The 14,414-nt window shown below is 41.4% G+C and overlaps 1 protein-coding gene across 3 annotated transcripts in view; it reads right to left on the reverse strand.

Moving 5' to 3' along the window:
* The window catches only part of LOC124140351 (dual specificity protein phosphatase 16-like), an 80,639-nt gene that overhangs the window by 35,681 nt on the left and 30,544 nt on the right, over window positions 1-14,414 (reverse strand). For all 3 annotated transcript variants that reach the window (XM_046507890.2, XM_046507888.2, XM_046507887.2), the window contains exon 3: window positions 944-1,054. In XM_046507890.2, the coding sequence (XP_046363846.2) occupies window positions 944-1,054 (111 nt within the window). The remainder of the gene's footprint in view (window positions 1-943; window positions 1,055-14,414) is intronic.

Genomic DNA, 14,414 nt, shown 5'->3' on the forward strand with positions numbered 1-14,414 from the left:
ATCGGGACTTGTAAATGCACAAAGAAGAAGAGGTTGTGAAAAAGATCCTGTTTTTGGTGTTGTCCAAGGGAAATAAAAGTAACTAGGCCGGATCCAACGCAGCGAGTGTAAGTCAGCTTATTCATAGCTGTCAATATTGATCAAAACATGAATCATACTTCAGTTGGTAACTTCCAGGCTGGTCGTGTTTAGTATGTATGTACTGTGGTTGTGCAATATGGGGAAATACAGCAACATCGTCACTGCTATACATGGATCTCTTGAATACAACAAACAATTGAACGTTTAGCCTGTACAGTAGTATTGACGGGCAGGAGAAAAGATCAAAATAGGTAAATCAGTCAGAGCTGTATTCAGGAGTCAGAGAGATGTGAATGGTCTTGTTAGTCACGTAATCATCCATGACAAATGTTGCATTGTGGGTTGTTTGAGCTGGGCAAGATAAAATCATATAACACCATTTCTTTCTTTCTCAGCACTCGCTCAATGATAACATACATAGGCAATCTAACTGAAACAGGAAATTTCAGCTAACGATAAACTACTTCGCCATGGAGCAGATCACTTTGGGCAAGGGAACAAGGCCTAGTATTTACCCCCAGGCTTTTAGTATTACATATATGACTGAAAGAAAGTTAAGAACCACACGATTCTTTTAAATGCAATAGTTAATGTCCTGCCATGACAGATTAACTACAGCAATATGTAAGAATAGGGTGGTCCCTAACTTTTTAAATAGTCTATATCTACTCACCAAATTATTCATAACATATTGGTTAAACTATCAGAAGCAGGAAATTTCCACTGACCCACAGTCACCTCCAACATGGGGCAGATTACCGAGGGTGTACGTGGCAAATATTCCATGTTACATAGATCTGTTCACAGACCTGTGACCAGGCAGTGCCATATGTGGACCTGTGTTAGACTTAGGCTGTCTTACCATGTCCTGCTGAAGACGCCTCTTGACCAGTTTGGAGCAGCATACATTTACGCTCTGTTGAATGTGGCTGGTGTTGAACTCGAGGAATGACCGACTGTCAATCACCAGGACCTACAATGATAAACAACATTGAACATTGTAACCAAAGCATTGGATGTTTAAAATATCTAGTTCGAAAGTATCTAGGAAGACTAGAGTGAGTGAGTGAGTGAGTGAGTGAGTGAGTGAGTGAGTGAGTATGGTTTTACGCTGCTTTTAGCAATATTCCAGCAATATCACAGCAGGGGACACCAGAAATGGGCTTCACACATTGTACCAAAGTCGGGAATCAAACCCAGTCTTCGGCATGATGAGCTATTTGACCGCCCCTGGCCCTGTCGAGCTACATAAGTTTTCGGCCACAAGTCGTTATAATTGTAACATATAGCAAAACCCTTAAAATGGCAAATTTCTACTAGTCCTTATGATACCTATTGCACAGTTTGGCATGGACTATGGGACAAGTTCCATTTTCTAACACTGCACAGGAATCTAGACTTGCAAATCATTCTAGACTTCACTTGGATTCAATTTAAATTTATTCCTATGGTCTGGGAGACAGACTAACATCACTGTTCTGGAACCACTCTTCAGAGAGCAATGACCACTGTAGTTTGTTAAGATATGGGAGTTATAAGTCATATTGTTAAGAAGGATTTGTGCACATGGGTTGTAGTTAAATATATAGCCTTGTTCCAAGGCTGCACTGAATGATATGTCCATGGATGTATAGTGACTCTATCCTTATAATCAGCAAGCCTAGATAAGTCGACAGTATCCAAGGACGCCATGGACAACTTCTTATTGTTTATATAATTGAGGAATTATGCGTGAGTGAGTGAGTGAGTGAGTGAGTGAGTGAGTGAGTGAGTGAGTGAGTGAGTGAGTGAGTGAGTGAGTGAGTGAGTGAGTGAGTGAGTATGGTTTCAGTCGCTTTTAGCAATATTGCAGCAATATCACAGCGGGGGAGACCAGAAATTGTACCCACGTCGGGAATCAAACCCGGGTCTTTGGCGTGATGAGCGAACGCTTTAACCACTAGGCTACCCGACCGCCCCGAGGAATTATGAATTAAACTTATAATCATTAACTTAGAGACCTGTGCAAGTCTTTTCCAAGTTCTATTACAACTCCAGGTTAACGCTAAAGTCAAGTCTGTGGTGAATACATGTAACCAGACAACTGAATGTACTGAACCGCTCTAGCTCGGAACTGATGACACATTGCCATCTAGGCAAGCTACACCTTCTTTCCAATATCACAATAATAAATAAAGGTTGGAATTGCCATTCTTAATATTCCCACCCGGAGGACTCTCCACAACGAGGCATGTGGTCTGACGGAGAAACCACAACCTTTGTTTTCATCCTCACATCAATTCTTCTATTGTATTTCAAAAGTTCAAGGCTGAAAATTGATTACATGGAAATCACATCAAATCAAACTTGAAGACCATGACTGAATCAACTGTTCAGAGCATCCACATGTATTGCAAAGTCGGCAGCGGGGATGGAACTTGCGCCAAGTCAAGGAGTGCAGTGGCGGCAGCAGTTTGAAGGAGAGTTCCCTGCAGGTATGTTCCCCCATTGTGCACCTGGTATTGCACTGAGCCACTGCTTACTACAGGTGTGCCATCCTTCATTATCCTACAGGATGTACACAACACTTCAATAACAACAAGGAGGAAGAGGCCATGTTGTCATCAAAGCATGGACAAGCTGAATCGGGTTTATATTAACGCAAATAAAACACTCCTGTTTCAAACAGAACCATGACATCATTCACCATAAATAGAGTGAGTCAATTTTACACCTCTTTTAACCATATTTTAGTCATATACGTCAGCAGTAAATAAGACAGGGAGGAAAGTCAGAAGTCAGCGTCGGAAATTGGCACTAGTCCCATAGTCCTGGCCAATCTGGCCAATCTGGCCAATAGTTAAGGTATCCTAAGGACCAGTAGAAATTTGCCCTTTTTAAAGGTTTAGCTATATGTTATCATTATGACTAGTGGACTATAACTGTTAGTTCCTGTTGCTGGAAGATATGCTTGGTTGTTTTTTTCCTGCAATGTATTTGATAAATGACGACACATCAGTCCCCCAGGCCATAACTAAGTGTAATGCGTACAGGCCCTAGACTAGTCATAACCATAATGCTAGCAGCCTTCTGGTACACAGCTATACCCTGACCCCATCAGTACCAGAGCAGGGTGCACAGGGAGTCAGCAGGAAGGATGTTGACACGTCATAATTACGCAAATATTACGACCCGCTGTCTGATAACCTGAGTGACCTCAGGCTGAAGTCTTCAACGCAGGAGGGGAGGAGGTAGTCTGCACCAACAGCTCCAACATACCCAGATACAGGGAGCCTGCGTCAGACAGGGCACACTGTGTGATGTCACTGGACTCGCCGCACACACGTCATACAAATTCCCGCAACTCTTACTCTGTACTGGACACCCTGTTATTTATGGGTTATGGATCTCAACAAAAGCAAAGTATAACTGATTTTCTTGAACATCGTAATTCTTGGGTCCCTTCAATGTGTTTAGCTATAAAAGTCACCAGCGCATGACATAACAACTGTTCTACAATCTTTTCCTCTCTTGAAAAAAACAACATAATACGTATCAGGAACAACTTCACTGATAACATCTGCCTCAGAGGTGTGAGTAGTCTTTTCTATTGACATGATCAAACAGGAAAACTTCAGCTGTTGCCATTAGGGGTGTCGCCAGGGTGGAGAAGTGACTAAACTGTCAACGTTCAGGGTGATGCTAGGATGTGGCAGCGACTCACCTGTCAACGACCTGTCACCATCGGTGGTGTCACTATGGTGGAGTAGTGACTAAACTGTCAACGTTCAGGGTGATGCTAGGATGTGGCAGTGACTCACCTGTCAACGACCTGTCACCATCGGTGGTGTCACTATGGTGGAGAAGTGACTAAACTGTCAACGTTCAGGGTGATGCTAGGATGTGGCAGTGACTCACCTGTCAACAACCTGTCACCATCGGTGGTGTCACTATGGTGGAGAAGTGACTAAACTGTCAACGTTCAGGGTGATGCTAGGATGTGGCAGTGACTCACCTGTCAACGACCTGTCACCACCGGTGGTGTCACTATGGTGGAGAAGTGACTAAACTGTCACCGTTCAGGGTAATGCTAGGATGTGGCAGTGACTCACCTGTCAACGACCTGTCACCATCGGTGGCGTCACTAGGGTGGAGAAGTGACTAAACTGTCACTGTTCAGGGTGATACTAGGATGTGGCAGTGACTCACCTGTCACCATTAGGGGTGTCACCAGGGTGGAGAACTGACTAAACTGTCACTGTTCAGGGTGATATGAGGATGTGGCAGGGACTCACCTGTCACCATTAGGTGTGTCACCAGGGTGAAAAAGTGACTAAACTGTCACTGTTCAGGGTGATATGAGGATGTGGCAGTGACTCACCTGTCACAATGAGGGTACTTGTCACCAGGGTGGAGAAGTGATTGAACTGTCACCGTTCAGGGTGATGCTAGGATGTGGCAGTGACTCACCTGTCACCATTAGGGATGTCACCAGGGTGGAGAATTGACTAAACTGTCACCGTTCAGGGCGACATGACAATGTGTCAGTGACTCACCTGTCACTGTTAGGGGTGACACGATGGTGTGGCTGTGACCTACCTGTCACCATTAGACACACAAAGTTTGAGAAGTGACTCCACCTGTCACTGTTCAGACTGGATCGCAAGCATTGAAAACTAGAATCAAGACTCACAGATCCTGACCCACCAACTTGCAGTGGAATATTACCAATGGGATTGATTATCCCTGCTACTGACAGCCACACAGCAGTATGAGTCACACTGTCACCCTTGCTCATTCATACAGGTGTCTTATGTCACTATCATAATATTTCATCAGGAATCTACAACTGTTTCAGGAATGAATGATTGAAAGGTTGTCAATCTTGGGACATAACACCTGACTTTGTGATGAAATTCCTCAATTACACTCAATGGACATCAACATTCTACATATTTTATGTATGAAAAGAAATTCCTTTGAGAAGCATGAATTCACATGTGTACAAGTATTCCCTGGATACATTACTTATTTCAATTATTAATAATACAAAACACACCAATACAGATCATGTGTAGCTCAATTCAGTTTGTGCTAGACAACAAAAACACAAAAATTAAAAATAAATAAAATTGATATAACCTCTGACCAATGAGCATATATCTTTAATGAGGAAGCAAAACGTGTGTATGCTGATAAGGTGAGATCACTTCCTGTTTACAAAGTAAAAACCATGAACTGAGCACATGACCCTCGCAACAGAATGACTGGAAGTTGTCATTAGAAATTACTTTTAACACATGAAAGATTAACAATTTTGTCAGTTTCTTTGAGAATACTTCAACATCTTTACAAAGGCAATTCTTTCACAAAAACAGGAAACTATCACTTACAAAATCATAATATGATAACAGGATCATCCATTCATTACCATGACAGTAACAGACGAAGATAATCAATGAAAATGTATCACTTCATCATTAATCATATCTGGACATGAGACACTGCAGCTTCAGTTCAGGCATAAAGTGTCCCTGACAATGATCAGGGCCCCATGCAAGATACTCCTTTGTTTCAATAGATTCCTTCTCCTAGTACATCAATGATATACCCATGCATTAAGGCGGAACTAGTGAATGAGTAGTGCGCTGTGGCTGAATCCATTGACAAGGGGAGCGTACAGGGCACGTGGTCCCTGGGGGCTAGGGAGAAGATTGGTACATTCATGTATCGGTAAGCTATGACTCAGTGCTTGCTGTGAGGGTGTAGCCATCTTGTCGTCTACCGAGGCCACAACACACATCCAATCTAACTGTATACTCCGCTGTTGAGCTTCACATAGACTCACGAGTATGCCCCATCAGTTTAACCAGACTTCTTTTCACAGAAACTTGTGGAAATGATTTATCTTCATCTAACATGTCCAATACTCGCACTGCTCTGAGTATGGTAGCAGCTGATTCATTGACAAAGAATTATGTTTCTCACAAAGCTGGAGTTCAATCCATTATCATATAACAAACACTATAATATACACCTGTCATTACAAACAAAGGGATAAGAAATGAACTTCATGGTTTGACAGACAGTCTTTTTGTTTTATTATCTACCATATCTACACTAAACCTATACAGGATGAACAACAAGACTATCACTATTGCATATCTGTGAAATGTCTCTTGTTTATTAAACTGTGAAATGAAACCAAGGACATACATGTATCTTGGAAGCTCTTCCATACAGTGCCCGAATGTAGCACACACACAACTTAGTGCCCCAATCTGCCCCTCCCCTCAGTGCCCTAATCTGCCCCTCCCATCTGTGCCCCAATCTGCCCCTCCCCTCAGTGCCCCAATCTACCCCTCTCATCTGTGCCCCAATCTACCCTTCTCATCTGTGCCCCGATCTGCCCCTCCCCTCAGTGCCCCGATCTGCCCCTCCCATCTGTACCCAAATCTACCCCTTCCTCTTGGTGCCCCAATCTACCCCTCCCATCTGTGCCCCAATCTACCCCTCCCCTCAGTGCCCCAAACTGTCCCTCCTATCAGTGCCCCAATCTGCCCCTCCCATCTGTCCCCCAATCTGCCCCTCCCCTCAGTGCCCCAAACTGTCCCTCCCATCAGTGCCCAAATCTACCACTTCCTCTTGGTGCCCCAATCTACCCCTCTCATCTGTGCCCCAATCTACCCCTCTCATCTGTGCCCCGATCTGCCCCTCCCCTCAATGCCCCAATGTACCATGTCCTCTTGGTGCCCCAAACTGTCCCTCCCAACTGTGCCCCAATCTGCCACTTTCCCTCGGTACCCCAAACTGCCCCTCCCATCTGTGCCCCAATCTACAGCACTGCACCTTCAACAGCCAAGGTGAAGCAAGGTGAATGACATAGCAAAGCACCACAAAGACCAAACAAACAGACACTATATGTACATGATGTAAGGAGATCAGGTGCATGTACTTCTAGTGTTACTATAAAAAGCAGTTGACTTCATTTGAAATGTGATGTTTCATATGATTCAACAAGTTCACAGGCAATTAAAATATAGAGATGTGAGAAAGGATATTTCAAGTGCATGTACTTCTAGTGTTACTATAAAAAGAAGCTTACTCATTTGATATACGATTGTTTCTCACGAATCCCGATTTTCACAGGGAATAAAAACTTTGACGTCGAGACTGAAAATAAGCCGCTATCATGAAAATAACCTTTTCACTTCACTATCATGACTATGAGACACAAATCCTGAATTGCATAGATTCTTAATACGATTGTTCTTTATGAATTCTTGATTTTTGTTCAACATGTTTAACAGCCAACTCAGGTTACGATACACTCCAAGGGACGCATGGTTTGTTATCTCAAACATGTGCTATTCCCTCGAACAATAACGTCCACACTCACACCTCTGTGATTGCCTGTATCATATCTGATCTCCCAGGCTGGGGTGGTCCGTTTAACTAAGTTTTTTCACTGAACTGAACATACTTCCTTGTTTTCTGCCGGATGAAAGGTGTTTCTTGTCACCAAGGCTGAGTCAGTGAATCAGGGTTAGAAATTGGCACTAGTCCTATAGTCCTTGCCAAACTGCCCAATAGTAAAGGTGTCCTAAGGACTAGAAGAATTTTGACATTTTTAAAGGCTCTGCTATATGCTATCATTATAAGGACTAGTGGACTGAAACTGTTAGTTTCTACCGCTGTGAATGAGATGGGTTTAACACTGTTTAATAATCTTTTAACAATTTTTCCAGTTATATCACGGTGTGTGTCAGCTTAATGCTGGAGAAAAAGTCTGAAGTGATGCAGGTCTCAGATGTTTACCACTTTGGTGAAACCCATGAACAAGAGTATGGTGCTGACAAACCTTGGAACATAATTTGGGCGAACCAGGATTCCAATCGACAATCATAGGTTTCTGGCGTGCTTGCCATCTATCTAATGGTAAAAGTGGTAGTCCTCAAGATGTCATTAGTCTTTCCTAAATTTTACTTGTCTCAGACGAGTGGACTTATGATAATTTCAAACACGGAAACTGGGTAAGTTTTCTGACATTGGACCCTTTGCACAATAAATGGCATGTCTTCCATACAAAATAATATTCCTCATATTAAGTGTACTAGATCCTAAATAATGGCATGCTTGCCATCTATCTAATGGTAAATGGGGTAGTCCTCAAGATGTCACTAGTCCTTCCTGAATTTTACTTTATATTAACTGTACTAGATCCTAAATAACCACAAAGCAAGATCTCTTTTAAATCATATAAAAAAGTATGAAGTAATAAAGTGAATGAGAAGACTCACTGCATGAATCCTTGTTTATACAAATTTTCAGATTACCAATAAGCTAATATTACCCAATACTATGATATATTTTCAAGAAGAAGACCCCAATCTATCTTACAAGCAACACAGTTTGAGGCCATCCTTCTGATGCTGCAAATCAATCCCCTCTCTGACAAGTCCCTAATAACCTGAAGAAGAACCATACAGTCTCTCAAACTTATAGAACACCCCCATGTCACTGGGAACTAACACTTACTGACACTGCCTCTAAGTTCATTCCTCTCTGGACAGACAGGTGAGGTCTAAAAATGGGGACACTATGCCACAGATTAACATACCACTCAGTTTAATTTGTTTGTTTGTGTTTTAACGCCGCACTCAGCAATATTCCAGCTATATGACGGCGGTCTGTAAATAATCGAGTCTGGATAGACAATCCAGTGATTGACATCATAAGCATTGATGAAACAATTGGGATATGATGACATGCATCAACCAAGTCAGTGAGCATGACCACCCTATCCCGTTAGTCACCTCTTACGACAAGCATAGACGTCTTTTACAGCAAGCATGGTTTGCTGAAGACCTATTCTACTCCAAATCTTCACAGGTGCTCAGTTTAATATACCAATCAGACACAGCATACTGATTATATCTCCTTAATGCACAGCATACTGATTATATCTCCTTAATGCAAAGTGCCAGGCAAGGTAACAAGTACCATCTTTAAACTGTCCTTTGATATAACAGGGCTTGGAGCTCTGGGTATACAGACCCATCTACCATATCTACAAATGATGCAGCACATTTGTTCGTTTGTTGTTAAACGTCACATTCAGCAATATTCCAGACATGGAGACCGGTCTGTGTATATTGCTGTACTATCTGTAGTAGGAGTGAAACAATATATAGGTAACGACAGGATACATATTGCGATAAGCATATTCACATCAAATCGCATGAAACTATTTTTTGTTTGTTTGTTGTTTAACGCCGCACTCAGCAATATTCCAGCTATATGATGGTGGTCTGAATAAAATAATCAAGTCTGGACCAGACAATCCAGTGATTGACATCATGAGCATCGATCCACGCAATTGGGATCAATGACTTGTATCAACCGAGCCTGACCACCCGATCCCGTTAGTCGCCTTTTACGACAAGCATAATCGCCTTTTACGGCAAGTATGGGTTGCTGAAGACCTATTCTACCCCGGAATCCGCAAGAACTAAATATTTCAGAACAGGTTTATAAATCCTCATGCATCAAACTGTTAGAAGTTGGTGAGTAAATACGAAAAAATACAGATAACAACTTCTGGTTTATTGCATTTAGCAATGTTTTGAAGTTAATTAAAGGAAACAAGCAAAATATTTTATTTTAGCAGGTGTATTACCGTCTTTAATAATACAGAAAAAATGTATCGTGTATCGTATCGTGGTATGAAAACTTGCGATGCTCTGCTGCACGGTTTTACCCCTAATCTGTAGTGAAGAAAGTACATCGTGTACTTCTAGTGTTCATAGACCACGGACATACAGACCTATCTGCGTATGTTGCTGTATTATTGTCAGTAACAAAGTCCTACTGTACTTCTAGTGTTCATAGACCACGGACATACCAATCTGAATAATGACGATTTACTGATGTTTATTAGAAGTTCATATTCTTCTTTTTTATGACCATGTCAGCAACGTACATCGTGACTACTGGATTAGATAATGACTTCTCCCCTGCAGTCCCTGAAGCCTCCTTGGTCGAGTGAATAGCAAACGGGCATGATTATCATGTGTGTTAGACTTGGAGTGAGTCATCAGCACACATTGAGACTCAATGTTTAATCTTTACCCTGTCAAGGTAGACTGCTACAAGGTCACCACTCGTGGTCACATGACTGGCTGTTACCCTCAATACCACACATGTCGCACAAGTTAATAATACCACTGAGCTGTACATAAGCACACCGATCTGACTACACAAGCAGACTGATCTCACTGTACAAGCACACCGATCTGACTGTACAAGCACACTGTACTGACTTCACAAGCACACTGATCTGATTGCACGAGCACACCGATCTGACAAGAACAACGATCTGACTACAAGAACAGCAATCTGACGGCACCAGCACACCGATCTGAGTACAAGAACAATGATCTGACTACAAGCACACTGAATTGACTGTACAAGCACAATGATCTGACTGTACAAGCGCACCGATCTGACTACACAAGCCCACTGATCTGACTACACAAGCTCACCCATCTGACTACACAAGCAAACTGATCTGACTGTTCAAGCACACCTACCTGACTACACAAGCACACTGATCTGACTACACAAGCACACCGATCTGACTACAAGAGCAACAATCTGAATTACAAGCAGATCGATCTGACTGAACAAGCACGATCTGACTGTACAAGCACATCGATCTGACTGCATAAGCAGACCGATCTAACTGCACAAGCAGACCGATCTGACTTACAAGAACAACAATCTGACTGTACAAGCACACCGATCTTTCTGTAGAAGTACAATGATCTCACTGTACAAGCACACCGATCTGACTACAAGAACAACAATCTGACTGTACAAGCACATCAATCTTTCTGTAGAAGTACAATGATCTCACTGTACAAGCACACCGATCTGACTACAAGAACAACAATCTGACTGTACAAGCACACTGATCTGACTGTACAAACACACCAATCTGACTGTACAAACACACCAATCTGACTGTACAAGCACACCGATGAAAGACAATTCATTAATGGACATGAAGGTCTGATGCCAAACCTCTTAAGATTTCTAAACAGACTCAGGTCTAAAACATTACAAATTGTTTGTTTGTTGTATAACAGTGCACTCAGCAATATTCCAGATAATCAACAGCAGTCTGTAAATAATCGAATCTGGACCAGAGAATCCAGTGATTGATATCATGAACATTGATCCACAATATTGGGATACGATGACATGCATCAACCATGTCAGCAAGCCTGACCACGTTAGTCGCCTAAGGAAAAGCATATGCTGCTGAAGGCCTATTCTAACCTGGATCTTCACGGGTCAACCAATTGTACATAGACCGTTTTATATGTGTGTGTCCGAACAACAGGAACAAAAGACTTTAAGACATCAAACAAAACTTGAAATACAATATCTAATGTAAGTTATGACATCTCAAAATAGAAAATTAACCCTGATGATTCCACTTGAACTCGAGCAATTTGAACTCAGAGCACCTCCTCCAAAAAAAATAATGCTTCTTTGTAATGTTTTAAATTGGTCCTGTAGTAGCAACAAATGTTTGAGAGGTGCGAGGAGTCCTGTTTGCAGCACTGTTGAGCCCAGGAACCTGCCAGTGAGTTGTCCGAATGACGCTAACAGGCCGCAGCGAGTACACTAGTTTTTTCTGCCATCCAGAACACAACACACAAGATGAGTCATAACTGGTGTGCTTTACCAGGTTAAGTGATATGTTTGTGCAGAGTGGTTGACAGTGCAGAGGCTCTTCAGGTGCACTACCAACTCAGACATTGTATCAACAGTCAACAAAACTTTTAAATTGGCTCATAAATATAATTATTAATTAATGTTTTACTTTATAACTTTTATAACTTTGGTATGCTACAAATTTCAAGTTGTACATTGTTCTATGTGTAGGGTCTGTACCTATAGTAACAACCTTGTTGAAATCAGTTTACAAATAGTATAGGTAATCAGGTTAGTCAAGATCACAGACCACATTGGCAGAAAAAAGAGAATATAAAATTCTTTCAGTGGTAAATCATAGGCATATTTTGATCAACCACCATCAAGATCCGGGTTAGAATTGGTCTTCAGCAACCCATGATGGTCGAATGAGGCAACTAATGGGATTGGATGGTCGCGCTTGGTAACTTAGTTGATGCATGTCGTATCCCAATTGCTTAGCTCAATGATCATGATGTCAGTCACTGGACTGTCTGGTCCAGAGTTATTTACACAGACTGCCATCATAGAGCTGGAATATCGCTGAGTGCGACACTGAACAACAAACAAACGAAATGAATAACATACTTGTGTATATATGTATAGCACACACAGGAAAGAACTGACAATTTTCCCGCCTTTTTGCACAGAAGAGCTGAAGAGCTACATGTGCTATTTGGGGAACAACTAGTTGACAGTGAAAAGGACTTCTGTTAAACATCTGAAGATTTAGTTATAGTGTGTCTGCAGCCAAAATACAGGATTTATGGCTAGGATGTAATTGAGGTAAACGATTTGCAGGACTTACTAACTTACATGCATTATTATTTTTGTACAACCATGTCTATTGAAACATATTACATAATACACGTGTGCATTACAATTACCCACTGGTATATTAGACTGACTCCAGGACACAGTCTTCCTTTTGTCAAAATATTGCTACCTCAAAATATCAAAAAGAATTGTCCACTTGTGATCAAAGCTGACAGGTTCTCTGCCTCCCCAGTTACAGGTTTAATAGAGAGTTCAACACTGTGCTGCCATATTGGTTTCCCTGCTTAAGGTAGGCACATTCAGTGCGAGTAATGAGAGATTGATCTTGAATATGTTTTGTACCGTGCTGACTCATACAGCACCTGAGTGTTCACCAGTAGCCTGAGGTGGCAGTTACAATGGCTACTACATATGCTAGCTATAATTTCAGTATCACTCTCAGATCTCATCCAAATCTCACTTTGCATGTCCCAAAATACCAATTTCACTGATGATGATACTTAACTTATCACAAACCTCATGAGTTCTATGAACAAATATATACCACTCACATCACGATTGGCATAATCAGATATATTTATACCCACTTGACACAGGAGAATCATTTTTATGCATCATGGAAAGAGAAAAATTCCCTATCAAAAGTGGAGTAGTATATATCAGATAGATGAAATGTAAAAAGTGTTACAAACAAAATACAGAAATGTTTTCTTCAAGTGCTTATAATGGACATCCAAGATGAGAATAAAATAACATTTTCCTTCACGGACAACCTCTGCCATTTTCAGACATTAAATAGAAGCTACTTTTGAAACATAAAAAAAAAGGAATGAGACATCCCCAGTATAAGGAGAATAAATGCCTATCCACACATAGGAAGGTGAAATAACTCCTCCAATGCTGTGGCACAGATGGTCCAATATCTACTCCAACAGTTGTGCAAGAGCTGCCACCGCCTGCGATCACAGCCACTGATAACGCAAGACTAGGCTCTGTCTACAGGAATTAGTAGCAGGACCAGCTAATTGTATGTGAGAGATTGCAGAAGCAGCTTGTGATGGGGCTGGGAGGAAGGAGGACAGAGCAGCCTAACAGTCAGCTGGGGGCTATGCTGCTATATAGGAACATAGGATGAGTCTGTGATGGGGGATGACTTGATCCTCCTACAACTGAAAGAACTGTCTACCATAATAGGCTTGATTGGTACAAGTCCCACAGCCTCTAGGAACTGACTCCATAATTACGATTCTTTGGAAGATGGTTCATTATACTTCAGGACGAGCATAGAGTTTCTAGCACCAATAAATTGTAACAAACACAATGAGTCACAAATGAATCCCCATGAATGAATGAATCCATAGTACTCAACACAGGTAAACAATGATCCTCATAGCAATATTTGTTTCCAATGATAAACTTTGACAACAGATATTTACTTTTTCATGCACATATATTGTATTTAACCATCCACGGTGTCTTATGTTAGCTGTGCCAAAAGAAACCAAGGAATCCTTGTCCAAAAAAAAAAGGTGTCATTGATTGGAAATTTTAGCATCGATATATATATACCATATTCGACGTAATAAGCGCCCAATTAAATAAATTTCTTGGTTTATGCTGACAGCCTGAAATGTTTATATACGACTGATATATTTTTCCAGAATTTAATTGCCCATAATTAAGGGTGCATATAACACACGAGTGCGTATTATATGCGAATAAATAAGTCTTTTGTACATTGATTAATTGGAAGGTTGCAAATTGGGATTGTTCACTAGCCAATATATTAGCAAATATCGCCGTGGGTGCTTATT

This window comes from Haliotis rufescens, unplaced genomic scaffold (genome assembly GCF_023055435.1).
Source record: "Haliotis rufescens isolate VD_foot unplaced genomic scaffold, xgHalRufe1.0.p SCAF_5, whole genome shotgun sequence".
NCBI lineage: Eukaryota > Metazoa > Mollusca > Gastropoda > Lepetellida > Haliotidae > Haliotis > Haliotis rufescens.